This window comes from Triturus cristatus, chromosome 6 (assembly GCF_964204655.1).
Source record: "Triturus cristatus chromosome 6, aTriCri1.1, whole genome shotgun sequence".
Classification (NCBI taxonomy): domain Eukaryota; kingdom Metazoa; phylum Chordata; class Amphibia; order Caudata; family Salamandridae; genus Triturus; species Triturus cristatus.
The window spans coordinates 1,823,737,511-1,823,755,858 of NC_140589.1; the positions used below are offsets into that span (position 1 = coordinate 1,823,737,511).

Sequence of the window (18,348 nt, forward strand, 5' to 3'; positions counted from 1 at the left end):
CCACACTACTAATCATATTTCTCTGCTACCCACCCCTTCCTCAACCATTTTATTTTTTTGTGCGAAGTCCGGTTTACACTTGCAAAAGCATCACTCCTGCTGGGAATGCTCACATCCATCCAGGCACCTTTTTTTATAAGTGACTAGGTGAGATAAAGGGAAATGTGTTCTGTTATGCATCTATTTTATCTGTTCGAAATACATTGCAGTGGGCCTTATTTAGAATTTGGCCGACAGAGTTCTTTGTCATAAACGTGGCCAAAGTCTCATCTGCCGTAGTACAAGTGCATTCAAACCTGTGGCCCTTTTAACACAGAGGACAGGATATCCATCACATTTTGACTGAGTATCCCCTTCGCCAAACTCTAAATAAGCCCTCCGTTTTTATGTAGAGCGGTGTTTGGTTAATGGCGGGCCCTTGGTTGCTGTTGGCGTTAAATGCTCAGTGTTTGCCTGGCCCAACTGGGGTCAGTTTCTGGAGGATTAATACATGTTTTCTGTAGCCCGACTCTCTTTTTGTGATCAAATAATTAGTTAAATTGTGCTGTCTTGAGTCTTCATAGCATTTTGCGCTACTAGCTTATTTTGTATTTCTTTGTTAGTGCCTTCATAGGTGGCGATGTAGTCACACTCTCATTCTCGCTGTCAGTTGTGCACTTGCCTGCTGGCCTTTGGCTGTTGGTTAAGTTCTGCGCCTCACACCTAATAGAGGTGCATTCTATAATTGAAATCTTATCAAGTGAACAGGGACTATATAGCGCGCGCTTGAACACCAGCATGTTGTATGAAGGATTGTGTTTTGCCCTGGTTATGAGCTATGTTTTTGTTGTGCTTGTACGTTTAGGAAGTTCTTTCTAAGTATTCCCATTTTTTGACATCTATCGCCTACAGGTAAACACACTGTCAAAACAGTTGCAGTCCGAGTTCAGCGAAATTATGCATGAAGTCTGGACAAACGATGCCGTCCGAGGTGCTGTTCTCATCTCTTCAAAGCCTGGCAGCTTTATTGCTGGGGCAGATATCAAGTAAGTGCTGTTGACATAAGGACACATTCGACCTTAGCTTTAACCTTCTTGCCAAACAGATTTGGGGGTGTGGGGGAGGGGGCAGGGCCTGAAATGTCTGATTGTTTCCCAGTTTTGTATACAGTTTTGTATCACATTCTGCATAACAAATTTCAATATAAATCCATTGCAGACTTCATTCTGTTTCAAGCTAAATGTAGCTTCTCATGCTCCAAGGTGTCATTTTGGTGCTGTGGAAATAAAATGAAGCTTTGATGTGTCCTAAGCGCTGTATTTATTGTTTTAACCAAGGTTTGCATTGCTCCTTGAGTGTGGATCAATGTGGTATGAACACAGCTAGAATCTTCTGATTTTGGATTACTTTGGTACTTGTTGAGGAACCGGGTTTGTACTTAAATCTGTGGGTTTTTTGTTGGTTTTTTTTTAACCTGAGCTGTATGTTAGAGAGTCTCTCCACCCAGGCCTGCCAACCTGAATACAATTTTTACCTTGTGATATTTGGTTGAGGGGCATTGGAGTAGACTATGTCTAGAGAAGGGGGAGGACCTAGAGTCATTTGGTGTCTTACTCTGCATGAAAGGACTTCAGAGGGGGTGTGGCATCATGACCAGCACTGCCTGAGAGTGACTCTTTACCCTCCTTATGATAACCCCCCCCCCCCCCCCCCACGCCCCAAATGCTTGGAGGCTGCTGCCGCTGTCCTGGAAAGGGTTTCTAAACCACTCACCATGGGCATTGGTTGTGCAAAGTCCACAAAGGATATGGCAAGCCACTCTCTGTTGGATTTCCTGCTCGTATTGTCTTAAACTGTGGGATGCCGTCCCTTCATCACGTGAAAGGAGCTGATCTTGTGTGACACAGAATGCTGTTATGTGAGTTTGAAAGTTTGTGCACCCCATTCATGCTTTGAGGGCAGTTGCATGATCTTAGCACCTCCCAGGTTCTAATTTCCTCTCCTCAATGCTGTTGATAGATTTATCCTTTTCTCTTATCTTAAACTTTGCCCTTTTCATCTGACTGGTGTAAAGCACCTTCATTTCAGAAAGATGTTCTGGCCCTTGGGTGGAAAAAGACCTGACAGTCTAAGTTGTGACCAAGCACCTATTGTAACGGGTTAGTTCACAATATGCCTTTTAAACTCCCTAGCCAATTTGCTTTATTTCACTGGTTTTATTTAAAATACTTGCTTAAAGGACTTGCTAAATGCACAAAGCATGTTCAAGATGGTTTCAAAATGCAGAGCAAGTGATCTTATCAGAAACAGAACTTCACAAATTATCTTCCGTTCAGCCAGAGATGTCACAGGTTAACCTTTTTCCCCAGAGAGTCTTCGTCCTCCAAGAAGTAAAATGCTTTATTTTCCACTGTATTTTTCTATCCTGTGGTTCATGTTCCTTTTTTTGCTCCTGTGGCTTTCAGCATGATCGAAGCTTGCAAAAGTGCCGAGGAAGTCACAGAGCTGTCACACGAAGGCCAGAAGATATTTGAAAAACTTGAAAAGTCCACTAAGCCCATTGTGGCTGCCATCGGGGGCTCGTGTCTTGGAGGAGGTCTTGAGGTACTTTTGTACTATCTTGTTTGCTACTGCTTCAGAGAGGGCTTCTGGAAGATTGCGGCAGAGAGTTTAAACCAGTTTACATTTCGAGGCTAGTTGTCAGTCTGCTCAATAGACCGTTTTTTTTCATGAATGCCAATCTGCTTTAAACATGCTTCTTCCCTACCTTAGTCTTGTGTCTTAGCTGAATGGGCAAGGCTGCAAGTATCCCCAGGTTTCACAGATTGCTTGGACTGACTTTCTGTAGGTCTCTTGGTTCGATGTCAGAACTGCTTAGGATGCCCGCTGAAGGGCTTTCTTGTGGGTCAATTTATACAGAATGAAGGATATTATGGCAGTTGGAATTTGTGTCATAGAGGATGGATTGGAGTTTTAGTAGGAGAGCAATGTGGTTTCTGTTTCAGATGAGATAAGAAAACAAACCAAAAAGGATGTGGCACGAAAGACCCTCTGTTGCCTTCCATGCCATCTGTAAGAGCTCTGCAACCCAATCTGAGAGTTGCTATTTGCAGGGAAGTACTTCAGCGTGGAAGGCTTAAATTATGGGGAAAGAGTGGACAGCCTTAACATTTATTCACTGATCTGACTAGATGGATCAAACTTTCATGTACAGCCGTGTGCATCATGCAGATCTTGCTAAATGGGCATAGCACGTCGGTACAGTAGAGACTCCTAGTGATGCAGATCTGAAAAGTTTGTCTATTGAATTTGTTAGACTCGCCACGTGGCAAACCTCTTCCCTCGTCAATTGGGTTAGTGGTGATCTGGAGAGCCTTTCTATGACGTGGATAATCTGTGATTAGCTTGGAATAAAAAAAGACTGGACAGTCCATTGTTTAACTCTTTATTTCCATGTCAGACAACTGTGTGCAGTAGTACCCTGCGGTGCATAGTATGAAGGGCTCTAAGGTGACCAGATGTTTCGGCAAGTTCTTGCATCTCTGTAGAGCATAGTGATGTTTTCAGAATTCCGTCTGTTCCTTCTCTGTGCTTTAGTACTGCCAGGTGTAGACTTGCTGAAGCCATGCCAGCCTCTTCGATTTGTGTTATTTTAACCCAAATACATGCCAATAGACCCGATTCAGGCGGGAGACTACCGATTTTTCAAGCCGAAAATGGCTTTATTGTAGCTGTCTCCCGCCTGAAATTGCATTTTCTACAATAGAAGTCAATGGGTAATTTTCATTCTCCCGATTTTTTTATTTTTTATTTTATTTTTTTTAATTTTTTATTCCTCGCGTCCCTGCCCTAAAATGTTGGCATGTATGACATGTGTGCCTGTTGATGGAACTGATGGACTTGTATCTGCATTTCAGTTTGCTATCGCCTGTCAATACAGGGTAGCAACAAAGGACCGAAAGACTGTGCTAGGAACACCTGAGGTAATGCTTGGACTGCTACCTGGAGCAGGAGGCACCCAGAGGCTACCGAAGATGGTAAGTTGTGACTTTCGAAGTAATGAAGGCTGTCTCTCCCCCTCTACACAGTAGCGCCTACCTAATAGTTCCTGCTCATTCAAAGTGGAGATCTATTTGCATTTTAGGTATTTACATCTCATGTATTTACGTAAAAGTGATAGAAAATAATTTAGGAATAAAACACATAATTGATAGAGCTAGAGGATAGTGGAGATTATGCCATATTCCAAGCAGCCCCTGCCTGATGAGTTCGACTGGAAAGAGGATACTTTGGTGTAACCCGTAAAGTTCTGGGTCGTAAACCAGTGTTGGGTCCTAAAGAGCTGCTGCATAGTCTAGTCATTGAATACCAGGGAGAGTCGCGCAGTTCATGGCAATTCATAATACTTAAGGTAGTACTCCCCGCGGTCCATTATTTGTGTTGGGAATCCCCCCCTTAACCACTTCTTTACTTTGTCTCTAAGTTGCTATAGTGCATGTGTTTCGATTTCTTTTGTACACACTGTGTGCAAGGGTCCTTAACATGTCTTCTTTCCCCTGCTGTTATTTCTCTCCCCCTCCTGTTTCTTCCTTACCTATGCAGGTGGGACTGCCAAGTGCCTTTGACATGATGCTGACTGGTAGAAACATTCGTGCTGACAAAGCGAAGAAGATGGGCCTTGTGGACCAGTTGGTTGACCCTCTAGGTAAGAATCTCTCAAAGGCGAGTTACCCAAAATGTTAAATGTTTTGTTAGGACATTTGGGTTTGACACCGGTCTACTTGATTAAAGCCCTCTGGTCACATGCTCCTCTCTGAGGTTTGACTCCTGAATTGCTTCCACATCTCAAGTTTCATTTTATATTGTATGTTCTTAGCCACAGCGAAGCTTCGTCTCCATGCCTTAACTGTCCATGCAAATGTTCTGCCAAGCTGCAGATGGAGTTGGTACAGTGTTAATCTACTCGGGTAGACGGCGGCTTGGTTACTGTGGAGCCCATACCCTGAAATTTGTTTCTGTAAAAAAATAAATGAGCTTAAAGTGACTGTTATGAGGTGAAGGGTTCATCATAGGGTGTTTTATCTTCTGTTGTGTAACAGCTCATTTTCTCTGTATCAGAGTCCACTCTAAACTGTTCTCCTCTGTCTTATTGTCACAATGCACCCTGAGCATTCAAGATGCACCTTAACGACATTCGTCACAGGCGCCTCACAATCATTCAAGCGACTCCAGTAGCCCACTGGGTACCAGCCCAAAACGTCACACTGTAAAAGTAACACAGAGACCCACTGGACTAGAACCACCTTGGACAATACAGAAGAGCAGGTGTATCCTAAGAGCGAAGACCCTACTGACTGTAGTCTGACATTCCTCTGCATGACTCATTAAATTTGACTGGTGGGTGCAGAATGGGACAACTTCCAGGCCTTCTTCCCCCTCTCCCAGAGAGGGGGGGCAGGAGCTAGATTGAGGTGTGAGGGTAGATAATTTACACCCAATCTTTCCCCGGGGAGGCTGATTGTCACATAATGCTGTTTGATAGGCCGCACCTTGACCTCTAAATTTTCAAATGTCTTTCTGTCCCCCTTGTGCCTAAGGCACCCCCATCGCCATGGCAAATGAGACGAAATTTGGGTATCTCATAGGCATAGGTTTTACATATGACCCAGTAAAGAGGGGGGTAAATCCCAATTCCGAATCACTTGCCAATGGTATATGGCCGTACTAGTCATGCTTAGGGTCAGCCTGCAACCAGGGAGCAATATGAACATTGGGCATTTCCTGCAAACCTAGAGTCTCAGGCGAATCAAACTCTAGCAAACCTCAGACATTTTCCTTATGTTTCTGTGAGAAAATGCTCCAAACTCTGTGGGGAACCACAACATTAAGAACACCCAGTGTTCCCACACTTCTACCAATTAAAAACAGTTCCTGACTTGTGTGGGTGGTCCTGTCGCTCCTGAGGGGAACAGTTAAACTTGGTGACCATATGAAGTCAATATTGTCTTCACTCTATCCATGTGTTAGTCTGTGCTAGTTTCAGGTAGTAGGCACAGCCATACAAGTAGAGCACTGTTTTTTATCTGGAGAATTGTTGTAATGCTGGGTGGTTGGAATTTTGTGGATACCCACAGATTCATCTTCCACCACAAAGTAGAGATAATAAAAAAACGACTTTTTCGACACGACAGACATCCCAGCATAAAGAAGCGATTTGTGGTCAGTAGAGCATAAACACACCGTTAACCACAGCCCCCATCTCTATAGGAAGTGACTTTCTCAAACGAAACTTATTTACTGCTCTCCTACTTTATTCAGTGGATCACAGTATTCCACTGCACACCCTTCGCTGCTAAGAGCAGACACAGAAAAGGTGATTGCCTGTTTGGGCTGCACCTATCTCCAGTTACTACCACAGCAAGCACTTCGAAGGATAGACCTCCTTATGTGCCTAGACCAGCATCTCTCACTACCCATCCCCTCAATTCTACCCAGAACCGACCCACACAAACGCACACCGCACTCTCGCAACGCAGGCTCAACCTTGTGCAGGCGGTGCTGGAATCATTTTTCCAGTGGGATGCTGCCATCAGTGTTATGCCGCTGGAGTAGTGGGGGTTGTGAAACGTCAAATCATTGCACAAAGAACAAGAGCCATGCCCATTCAATGGGGAACTGGGTTAGGGGGGTTGTTGGAGGGTTTGGTCTATTGATGCATTTTGCAGCACATTGTCAGTAATCTATGACAACCGCATTGTATGGTACAGTGCTACCACTTATAGAGAGCACATTGTCCATTAAAATGGCTGCTAAATATGCATCAGACATGCAGTTAAACTGGTAAACGTATATGCTGTACATACAATAACATGTGGGAGTTGGATTTTCTGCATATATTTATCATTTGCGCATCACACAAGTAAAGTTTGTTGGTTTGTTTTGATCCAAATAAAATCTTCACTTTTATCATGTCAGAATTTCTCCCCAATTGTGCCTCATTTGTACTTTAATTACTGAAGTATTTTAAAATATTATTGGAAATTTAATTTGCAAGTATGTAAATGTTGTTTCGTAATGAACTCCCCTGTCCTTACTTCCGTTGCAAGATTGCCATGTGGTTCACATTACAAAATCCCCTTTACTTTCCAATCAGTGTTACAAAAAGTAAACTCCAATCTCCATTTTAAATAAGAACCAATTTATCAGAAGACATTTCCCTACGCTTGACATCTGCCTTTGAACTCGTAGCATTTATGGCGAACATTTTTTTAAAGTATACTTATGGCTCATTTTCCTTCTGAATTCCTGCAAGGTAATTATAAGAGTGATTCAGCATCGCCACCCTCTGCTCCTAGCACTCCTGCATATTGGGCCTGCCACCCCATCTTCAGTCTACTGAACACACACTCCACCTTTTGCCCAATTTTGCATTCTTTACAAGCTTCATCACCTGTAACTATCTTGAGGCACTTTAGGACATGGAGTGAGATATTTCTGTGATCAAGTCGCCCTTGTACTTGCAGGCAATCGGCGTTGAGACCACAAACATAAGAAGTTCTCATTATCATCCATAATTCTTTGAGGTTCTACACTCTAGACCAGCAAGAAAGATGAATAACTTCATGGATCTCATGAAGTGCCACTTCCCTCTCTGCAACTCAACCCACTGTCGTCTTCCTCATCTACAGATCTCCTGGACAGAACAAGTACTTCACAGGGAACTTTTCTGAACTCTTTCCCTCCCTCCCCTCCCCTCCCCCCCCCCTCCCCCCCGCCACACACAAACACACACTTTATCAATCTGGTTCATCCACACACCACTTCTTCGGCAACTTCAACCTCCTAAACAACCAGAACATAAAACAAAAGAGAAGCTCTCACACTCCGTGTGATACGTGTCACCCAACTAAAATACTTTAATGGAAAAATCCTTACCCCCATGTTGACATCCATTGCAAACTGCAAATACCTCTAGGCTGGACTGACCACCTCAGTCTAAATCAGCCTGCTCAGCATCCAACCACAATATCGAGCTCAACCCAGGAGAACCCGCCCCAAATCGTGCCTGGAGAACTAAAACCGGTCCTAGGAAGCTTTTTTCCGGTCCAGGGAAGGCATGGCTTGGCAGTTCGGGCTGGACTGTTCCCATGAGGCACAGGGTCAGACTGATTTGCATATGGCCATGTCTGAACTGGGGTGGCAGAGTGGGCTAAAGAACGGTGATGGATCAAACCCAGATCTGTTGACTGGGTGTGAGTGTTTGATTGGTTCTGATGCTCCGTCCTTCACCACCCCCTTTTTGTACAACCCAGGAGAACAGCAAACCTCGAGACCGTTTAATCTACATTTTAAAGTTTGAACTCTTCTCTCACCCTGCCACCCTCACGTTGAACGGGAGTATCCTTTTAATTGTCTTCCATTTATTTCTGGAAATCCATCTCCACACCCATGCTCCGACTAAAGACAAAGGTGCTTGTTGATATGGGGGAGGGCGGGGAAAACATGGTCTGGCCATGAAGGAAGATGGCAGCTAGACTTGGAGCTCCGCGCGCCGGCGGGCCCCTACAGGGATGTGGAAGACTATCAGAAGTTGTGGGGGCATACCACAGCGACAGAACTTTGCCTCCCTGAATGGGGAAACCGCCAGGAGAGCCCGTTTCTGCAGCTGTCCCCGCAGTGACAGCAGGGCGGACACTCGCTGCTTCCGCCTTGAGTGATCGCTCCCCTCGCTGCTCCTCACAGCGTGGTATCGTATTGCTGCATTGTAACCAAGTTGTGATATCTGCATAGCTCCATTTTTAGTAAGCTTCGTAATTTCATAGCGCTATTATCCCACAGCGCTTACATTGCTTTGATTGCATTGTTGTGTGTGATTTCCCCCGGCGCCCTGCTCTGACCTCCCCTTCATTTTGATCCTGCTATTGTTGTGTTCCCCTGAGCCCGCCACGCCTCCCAGCTGAGCCGCCCTCCCACAAGCACCCAAAAGCATTCCCCAAACCTCGCAGCGCTGTGATTCACTCGCTGCTTCCGCCTTGAGTGATCGCTCCCCTCGCTGCTCCTCACAGCGTGGTATCGTATTGCTGCATTGTAACCAAGTTGTGATATCTGCATAGCTCCATTTTTAGTAAGCTTCGTAATTTCATAGCGCTATTATCCCACAGCGCTTACATTGCTTTGATTGCATTGTTGTGTGTGATTTCCCCCGGCGCCCTGCTCTGACCTCCCCTCCATTTTGATCCTGCTGTTGTTGTGTTCCCCTGAGCCCGCCACGCCTCCCAGCTGAGCCGCCCTCCCACAAGCACCCAAAAGCATTCCCCAAACCTCGCAGCGCTGTGATTCACTCGCTGCTTCCGCCTTGAGTGATCGCTCCCCTCGCTGCTCCTCACAGCGTGGTATCGTATTGCTGCATTGTAACCAAGTTGTGATATCTGCATAGCTCCATTTTTAGTAAGCTTCGTAATTTCATAGCGCTATTATCCCACAGCGCTTACATTGCTTTGATTGCATTGTTGTGTGTGATTTCCCCCGGCGCCCTGCTCTGACCTCCCCTCCATTTTGATCCTGCTGTTGTTGTGTTCCCCTGAGCCCGCCACCCCTCCCAGCTGAGCCGCCCTCGCCCCTCCCCCTCCGCTATCCATATATGACAGTAGTTCCCGCGCGCAGCGTCCGCGCCCAACCCGCGCCGAAGGTGCGCCAAAGGTAAGCCCGTCTACGCCCGTCCGCGCCTGGACCGCGCCCAGCGCCAGTCCCCCTGCCCCTCGAGCTGCCCAGCCCTCCCGCATTACCTACGATGCCGCCTCCCTCCTAGCCCTCGACCCCGGTCGCGCCCCCAACTGCGTCCATGCCGCTCCTGGACACACCCATGGCCCTTTCTCCTGCTACTCCTGCAAATTCAGCGGTACCGACAACATCTCTGCTACGTCCACACCACAGATTCCCGACCCCAACCACCTACAATGCATCCTTCTCAACACCCGATCGGTCCATAGGCATGCCATTGACCTATGGAATCTACTAGACACCATTTCCCCGGACATCGCCTTCCTTACGGAAACATGGATGAATGCTTCCTCCGCACCAGACATCGCCATTGCCATCCCTGAAGACTATAAGATCACCCGCAAAGACCGTACCAGCCACACAGGAGGAGGAATCGCCATCGTCCACAAGAAATCTATCCGCATCTCAACCAGCTCTGACGTCAATCTCGCCAACTCCGAACATCTTCACTTCCAGATCCACATCGACCCCAAAACAACACTCAGAGGCACTCTCCTCTACAGACCACCAGGACCCCGCGCAAAATTCAGTGAAGACATCACGGACTTCATCACCCCACACGCGCTCCCCTCCAAAGATTACATCCTTCTGGGAGACCTCAACTTTCACCTTGAAAAGACCAACGACCACAACACCTCCACCCTCGTGGACAACCTCGCCAACCTCGGACTTAAACAACTAGTCACTTCCCCCACCCACATCGCAGGTCACACACTCGACCCCATCTTCACATCCAGCAATCATATCTCCTTCTGCCACACTACGGATCTCCTCTGGACCGACCACAGCTGCGTTCACTTCATCTACAACAAGCCGAAACCCATCATCCACTCCCAACCTACCCTGCAAAGAAACTGGAACAAAATCACCACGGACCAAATCTCCGCATCGCTCCTTCGAAACTCCCCAGCCCTCTCTTCTAACGCCAACGAAGCCGCCGCCAACCTCACCCTATGGTTATCCAACACCGCCGACACCTTAGCTCCACTGAAAAAACGTCAAAGCAAACCTGGCAGCAAGAAAGCCTCATGGTTCAACGATGATCTCAAGAAGTCCAAGAAACTCTGCCGCTCCCTTGAAAAGGCCTGGAAAAAAGACCCAACCACCAGCACCAAGGACGCCTTCAAAAGCGCCACCCGCACCCACCACCAACTGATCCGAAAAGCCAAGAAAACAGCTTTCAAGGATCGACTTGACGACAACGCCCACAACAGCAAGGAACTTTTCAACATCGTCAAGGAATTTTCCAATCCCTCGGCCAACTCCAACGACATCACCCCCTCTCAAACCCTCTGCGACTCCCTAGCCTCTTTTTTCCACAACAAGATTGCAGACATCCACAACAGCTTTGACAACCAACCCGGAAACCAACCCACCCTACCATCTGCTGACCACCTTCCCCCCGTGAACACCCTTAACGCTTGGAACCCAATCTCCACTGAGGACACCATCCGCCTGATGAATTCCATCCACTCAGGATCCCCCACAGACCCATGCCCTCACCACATCTTCAACAAAGCAGACTCCGTCATAGCACCGCACCTCCGAGACGTCATCAACTGCTCCTTCAACTCCGCTACCTTCCCAGAAGACTGGAAACACGCCGAACTCACTGCCCTTCTGAAAAAACCAACAGCGGACCCCACCGAACTCAAAAATTACCGCCCCATCTCGCTTCTTCCATTCCCGGCCAAAGTCATCGAGAAAGCCGTCAACAACCAGCTCGCCGCTTTCCTCGAAGCCAACAAATCCCTCGACTCCTCACAGTCCGGCTTCCGAGCCAAACACAGCACTGAGACCGCCCTCATCGCAGCAACAGACGACATTCGAACTCTACTGGACAACGGAGACACAGTCGCCCTCATCCTCCTCGACCTCTCTGCAGCATTCGATACAGTCTGCCACAGCACCCTTCTACAACGCCTCAATAACATCGGAATCCAAGGAAAAGCACTTGAATGGATCACCTCGTTCCTCACCGGAAGAACCCAGAGAGTCCGCCTTCCTCCATTCAAGTCCGAGGCCTCTGAAGTCATCTGCGGCGTCCCTCAAGGATCCTCACTCAGTCCCACCCTCTTCAACGTATACATGAGCCCCCTCGCGGCCATCGCACGCCGACACAACCTCAACATCATCTCCTACGCGGACGACACTCAACTAATCCTTTCTCTCACCAATGACCCTAGCACCGCCAAAACTAACCTACACGAAGGAATGAAAGAAGTTGCCGAATGGATGAAACAAAGCCGTCTGAAACTGAACTCAGACAAAACTGAAGTCCTCATCTTAGGTACATCCCCCTCTGCATGGGACGATTCCTGGTGGCCTGAAGCCCTCGGAAAAGCACCCATCCCGACAGACCACGCACGGAACCTAGGCGTCATCCTGGATTCTTCACTCTCAATGAACAGACAAGTCAGCGCCGTATCCTCTTCCTGCTTCAACATTCTTCGCATGCTCAGAAAAACATTTCGCTGGATCCCCCTCGAAACAAGGAAAACAGTTACCCACGCTCTAGTCACGAGCCGACTGGACTACGGAAACACCCTCTACGCGGGTACTACCGCAAAGCTCCAGAAGAAACTCCAACGAATCCAAAACGCATCAGCCAGGCTCATATTAGACATCCCTCGCAACGAACACATCTCTGATCACCTTAAAGACCTCCACTGGCTACCCGTCAATAAGAGGATCACCTTCCGACTGCTTACCCACGCACACAAATCACTCTACGACATCGGACCAGATTGCCTCAACTCTCGACTGTCCTTCTACACCCCCTCCCGCCAACTACGATCTTCCAGCCAAGCCCTCGCCACTATACCTCGCATCAACAAGACCACCATGGGAGGCAGATCCTTTGCATACCTGGCTGCTAAAACATGGAACTCACTCCCCGCCTACCTTCGCCTCACCCAGAACCACCTAGCGTTCAGAAAGCAGCTTAAAACGTGGATATTTGACAAATAATCCTCCTCCCCTTCCTAAGCGCCTTGAAACCCTCTGGGTACGTAGTGCGCTATACAAATTCTATGACTTGACTTGACATGGGCTGATACTGAAGAGGAGGACCTGCAGGGAGAGGCAAGGTGCGGGCCTTGAGTTCAGCAGACCGGGCACCTCTGCCACATTGCAGACACACAAGACACCAACACCCAGGGATTTTCTGGCTAGGCCTGGCCAGCACCATACTGTGACCTGCAATGTTCACAGGCTTGACTGCCCCATAACCCCAACAGCATACGCAGAGGCCTGCCGAGAATGGGGAAGTGAGCTGGCTGTCATTTTATCAATTGGCTGGAGGGAACTGCTGAGGCCCGGCAGGGAATCGGGGGGCAGCCCCTCCCACCCGCATCTACAGACACCGCAGGGGTGCTCACCATCGGCACCCCTTTGTACTCTACCACACGCATGAGAGGCACATGCTAGAGAGTACAAAAGCCCGGGAAGCCCCCCTCACCTGCGACAACCTCAAATTGGGCAGTTCGCCTCTCCCATTCAGAGACCGGACTCTATTTCTGCCCTAATTGGGGTCCAGGAGCCAGAGCGCCTGGTTCTCAACAACCAGTAGTGGAGGCTGAGCAGGAAGAGGAAAGCCGACTGCCATTTTGAAGCGCAACCTTGGCCTGGCTAGGCCCACCATCTGTGTGCACACGTGGACCTGCTGGGCCCGAGAGCGCCAATGGGAAGAGGCTATCTTGAGGTGGTTTAAAGAGGCCTGTGACGGACTGCAGGAGCTCCCGGGGGCAGTCACGCAACCAGTACAGACAGTGGTGAGTGAAGCACCTGGAGGCTACACTTACACAATGTAGCCTGGCAGGTGCCTCCCACCGCACTTGAGGCCTCCCTGTTGAACCCCTCCCCAGGGTTGAACCCTCAGAGGCACCCTCTCCCCCACACCCCCTCCCTCGCTTAGGGGCCTGGGACACCGACACCTTGCACTAGGCCACAGACTGACTGCAACCACTGAGGGCTTGCCCTAGAACTGTCACATTGCCCAGACCAGGCCAAGACAGCCACAAGGCTCACTACATTCATGCCCACCACAAGCGTGCCAAGGGTGTGGACGTCACGGATTTCCTCAGGAGCTTCCTTCCCACCCCCACTGACCTGACCTTCACCCATCCCTGGAACTCCAAAGGGTGTACCCCATCGGCCACGTGCACCAGAACCAAACAGGGAGGCCATGAGGTGAAAGAAATACGCATAGCCACAGACTTCACACGGGAGACCAACGACCGCAGAAAGGCGTTACTAGCCCTCTGGCCCCACCTTCATCAAATCGACATCAAGTATGGACTGTTTGAACCAGCATGAATGTGGATCACAACTGACTGCAGATCCAAGGACTTTTTTGACCTGGAAGCTCTGCGCCTTTTCATGGAAGGACTTGCCATTCATTCTATTGACACTGCCCCCGAATTAACATCCCGAGCTCCGTTCTCTTGCCACACCGCCTCTGGTGGCTGAGGAGGTTGCAGCAGGAAATGTGACTGGGCAGAGACCCAGAGAGGGCTGTCCGCTCCCAGGACGACGGGGACCTGACCCTCAAACCGGTGGCAGCCATCATGCGGGACCAGGGCTGAGACCTATCCTGATCACCGCTGAAGCCCGCCCATCTTGAGGGCTAAGATGTCCGGAAGGCACCGCAGACATTTCCCCCCCACCCACCACCCTACCTAGGGCACCGAGGACTGGGGGCCATGGACTATTCTCAGCGGCAGATGGAGGAGTACCCTTTTGCATGCCGATACTACTACTTAATGTTGCGTTAATTGCACAGTTACTATATGTTTTCTTATTGTGCAGCTGCACTGTTTTGTACTCCGTTGCGTGACATTGTTTGAGCTTCTGCAGGCCCCTGTAACATTCTATGCAGAGGCGTACTTTGATGTATTTTGGTGTATTACAACGTTCCCCATGCTTTGGCCTGCAGCTTGCCTGGTTGAAGGGAGACCCTGAGCTACCTGCTCACCACTATTGGTAACACCATCTCTCTCCTCCCCTTGGAGCCCTCTTGCCTTTAGTAGCGCTCGGAGCCCTGTTGCTGGTTCCCTTCCACTCCCCCTGCTACCCTCCTCCTGCTGGCACTGCCAGACCTTTACCGTCCTTGAAATGCACTATTGACTGTTGGTTAGACATCGGGGGGGATGCCTCAACCCACCGTTCTCTTGCTGACACTGCAGCCCTACCCTCAACCTGGTTACTTCTTATCCAATTTCTGCTCTGCCCCTCGCCACCACCCTCTCATATCTCCTCTTCTCCCTCTCTTCTCTCCCACCCACCCCCATCATCCTTCCCAGGCTACACTCTGCCTCCTCAGCCTCTTCCTTTGGGTCCTTGCTGCCCGTGTCGCTACCAGACCCACGCCCTGCCCTAATGGCTACGTCAGCACCTGCAGTCCCTAACACCCCCCCCCCCCCAACACTCACTCACTCACTCACTCACACTCGGAATGTCAACGGGCCAACGCACTACTTAAAGCATAATGTGCTGTCCTATCAGCAGTTAAAACTGGTGGATGTGGCCCTGTTACAGGAGACATCTCGCCAGCCTAGAGTCTGAAAAGCTGCACCAGGACTGCGTTGGGAGAGTGATGCACAGCAGCTGTCCAGCGTGGGTAGAGACAGGAGATGGACCCTCCTTCCCCCAGGAAATGTGGAGTCTCGATTCTCCCCTGCAGTTCACTGCAAGTCACAATAGTCAAGTCCTGGTTTGACCCGTATGGTTGGTATGTTTTTGCCAACTGCAGCCCTGGGATAGGGCGCTCTGCATAGGCTTGGTGTGCACCCCTACAGGTGCTAAGCGTTCCTATCTCCGCCAGCTCAGCCGCCTCCTCACTGAGATTGAGGCTTCTCACTACTTATTTGGGGGTGACTGGAACCTAACACAGTAAAGCGTTTGACCGAACCAGCCCAAAGGACACGAGCATAAACGTGGACCGAGCCCTTCTGGGGGACGTGCTCTCTGACCATGGTTTGGTGGATCACTGGAGTCGCTCCCATCCGGCAGACTGGGAGTATACCTTCCTCTCGCCGGAACATGGCACTCAATCTGGATTGGACTACTTCCTGGTCTCCCACTGGGAGTTGTCCATCATGCAGGAATCCCGGATCATGGAAGGCATGCTCTCCGACCATGCACAGTTCTTTCTATCCCTGGACCTATGCCTTGCCTCTGGTTCACAAGCTATGGCGCCTGAACATGCCGCGCTACCGCACCCCCTATCCCCCTTCCCAGGGTTAAGCCCAACTGCGCGCTTATGTCTCCACATACCTAGAAGACAACAGGTGCTCGGTATTCTTCCGTAGGATCCTGTGGCAAGCTCATGAAGATCACCGCTCTGGCAAATGCACGGAGAGTAACTCATCAGAGGGAATTGGAGGGCGAGATTACTACTCTAAAACGTGACTTTACGCTGCAAAACCCTTCCCTCCCGCGAGTCGTCTTCTATAGAAGGCTCGCATGGATCTCTACGCATTCTGCACATTCAAAGCTGAATACGCGTTTCAGAGGCTTGAAGGCTGCCACTGTGAGCAGGGCGAAATAGTAGGTCGCTTCTTGGGTGCTCAACTGTGCAGATAGGAGGCCGCTGTAGCCATCCTCGCCATCCACTTTGCGGGAAGCAAGGTCCTCACAAGACACAGACCATACGTTTGCGACCTTCTACCAGACACTGTACACCTCAGAGATGATGGCTGGCGCTGACTGACTGGAGGCCATCTTCGAGGGCATCCATCTCCCTAGTCTCTCGGAGGAGAGACTGGCCCTACTTGATGGGGGAAATCAGGAAGACACAAGCCATCTCAACTCCACTATCCTAAGGCCCCAAGGAGAATGGCTTCCCCGCGGAGTTTTACCAGTGGGCGGGCAGGGTTGTCATTGGCTCGCTTCATGCTGCCTTCCAAGAGGCTGAACAGAGGGGCTCGCTGGGCTCCATCTCTTAACAGCGCAGTGATGGCGATCCTCCCGAAGTCTGGGGAAGGACCCCCTCCTATGTGGCAGCTGTTGGCCCACCTCCTTACTTAATAGGGATCTAAAAATCCTCAGTAGTGGCTCACCTTCGTAAGGGGATCCCGTCCCCTATACACCACATGCAGGTAGGGTTTGTCCTTAGCTGCTGCTCCAGGAACCACCTCCGTACCCTCGCTTATGCCCTCTGGGAGGCCAAAGTCGGTCGGAGAAGGTGTTCGATAGGATTGAGTGGGGGTACCTCTTCACCCCCTTGAAAAGATTTGGCCTCGGTCCTTTGTCTCTTCGGCTGCCCCACAGCACAGGTCCATTGTGGCTGCTTCCTGTCGGACCCTTTCCTGTTCTGCTAGCAATGGCACCCCTTGTGGCCACCATTTGCCAATTGCTGCTCCTCACAGGTTTACCTCTGCCAGAAGGGACATCGAGGATATATCTGTATGTGGATGACCTACTCCTCACAGACCTCTGTTGTTCTCTACTAGACCTAATGGACATCATAGCTGACTTTGTGGCCCTGTCAGGGACCAGGTGAAATGGGACCAAAGTGAGGCACTAACCATATTGCATCTTACCACAAGGGTGGCGATCCATGGCTACCCCTTTTGGTAAAACCAAAGGAAATGATGGACGGAGTGTTGAACATTGCAAGCACTCACCCCCAGTCAACTGATCTGGGTTTAATCCACCACCGTGCTTTAGCCCACTCTGCCACCCCAGTTCAGACATGGCCATATGCAAATCAGTCTGACCCTGTGCCTCATGGGAACAGTCCAGCCCGAACTGCCAAGCCATGTCTGTCCTGGACCGGAAACAAGCTTCCTAGGACCGGTTTCTGGCATTTCAGCCGTCTTCAGCCAGGCTTGCTTGAATCCAGTGGCAAAGTGAGCAAGGGACTCGCGTCTGAGCATACCCTGCCAACTTATGGCGAACAAAGCAAAACCAAAGGAAATGATGGACGGAGTGTTGAACATTGCAAGCACTCACCCCCAGTCAACTGATCTGGGTTTAATCAACCACCGTTCTTTAGCCCACTCTGCCACCCCAGTTCACACATGGCCATATGAATTGGGGTGGCAGAGTGGGCTAAAGAACGGTGATGGATTAAACCCAGATCAGTTGACTGGGGGTGAGTGCTTGCAATGTTCAACACTCCGTCCATCATTTCCTTTGGTTTTTACCCCTTTTGGTAGACCCCATCGCACCTCATGTACCTAGGGATCTTGGCGGACTGGGGGCTTTGATCTAATGGCGGTGGACAATCTGGATCCCCCCTCATAGCCCGCACGAGACTGGACTTTGAAAAGTGGTCCCATCTAGACCTGTCCATGTGTGGGGAAAGTACAGGTAGTACAGATGGTCACGCTCCCGCTGTTCACATATGCCCTTCTCATGCTATCTCTACTGGTCCCCCTGTCAACACTATGTTCAGTGGATGCAGGGATATGTGTCTTTGTCTGGGGACCCTCTCGCCCCTGCCTGTCCTACACAAATACTCGGTGCAGCGCTTGTGCGGATGCCTGGGCCTACTGTCTGTCGAGCACTACGCCTTTGCCCTCCACCTCTCTCAGATGGCTTATATGCTCCCTTTGACACTGGACCCACCACTTTGGGTATCGG

At 49.7% G+C, this 18,348-nt stretch overlaps 2 protein-coding genes across 2 annotated transcripts in view; one reads left to right on the forward strand and one right to left on the reverse strand.

Moving 5' to 3' along the window:
- The window catches only part of HADHB (hydroxyacyl-CoA dehydrogenase trifunctional multienzyme complex subunit beta), a 341,378-nt gene that overhangs the window by 177,090 nt on the left and 145,940 nt on the right, over nucleotides 1-18,348 (reverse strand). The gene's annotated exons all lie outside the window — the stretch shown is intronic.
- HADHA (hydroxyacyl-CoA dehydrogenase trifunctional multienzyme complex subunit alpha) overlaps nucleotides 1-18,348 on the forward strand; it is a 146,004-nt gene that overhangs the window by 28,957 nt on the left and 98,699 nt on the right. The window contains exons 4-7 of the mRNA XM_085613197.1: nucleotides 892-1,025; nucleotides 2,445-2,583; nucleotides 3,897-4,016; nucleotides 4,582-4,684. Of these exons, the coding sequence (XP_085469323.1) occupies nucleotides 892-1,025; nucleotides 2,445-2,583; nucleotides 3,897-4,016; nucleotides 4,582-4,684 (496 nt within the window). The remainder of the gene's footprint in view (nucleotides 1-891; nucleotides 1,026-2,444; nucleotides 2,584-3,896; nucleotides 4,017-4,581; nucleotides 4,685-18,348) is intronic.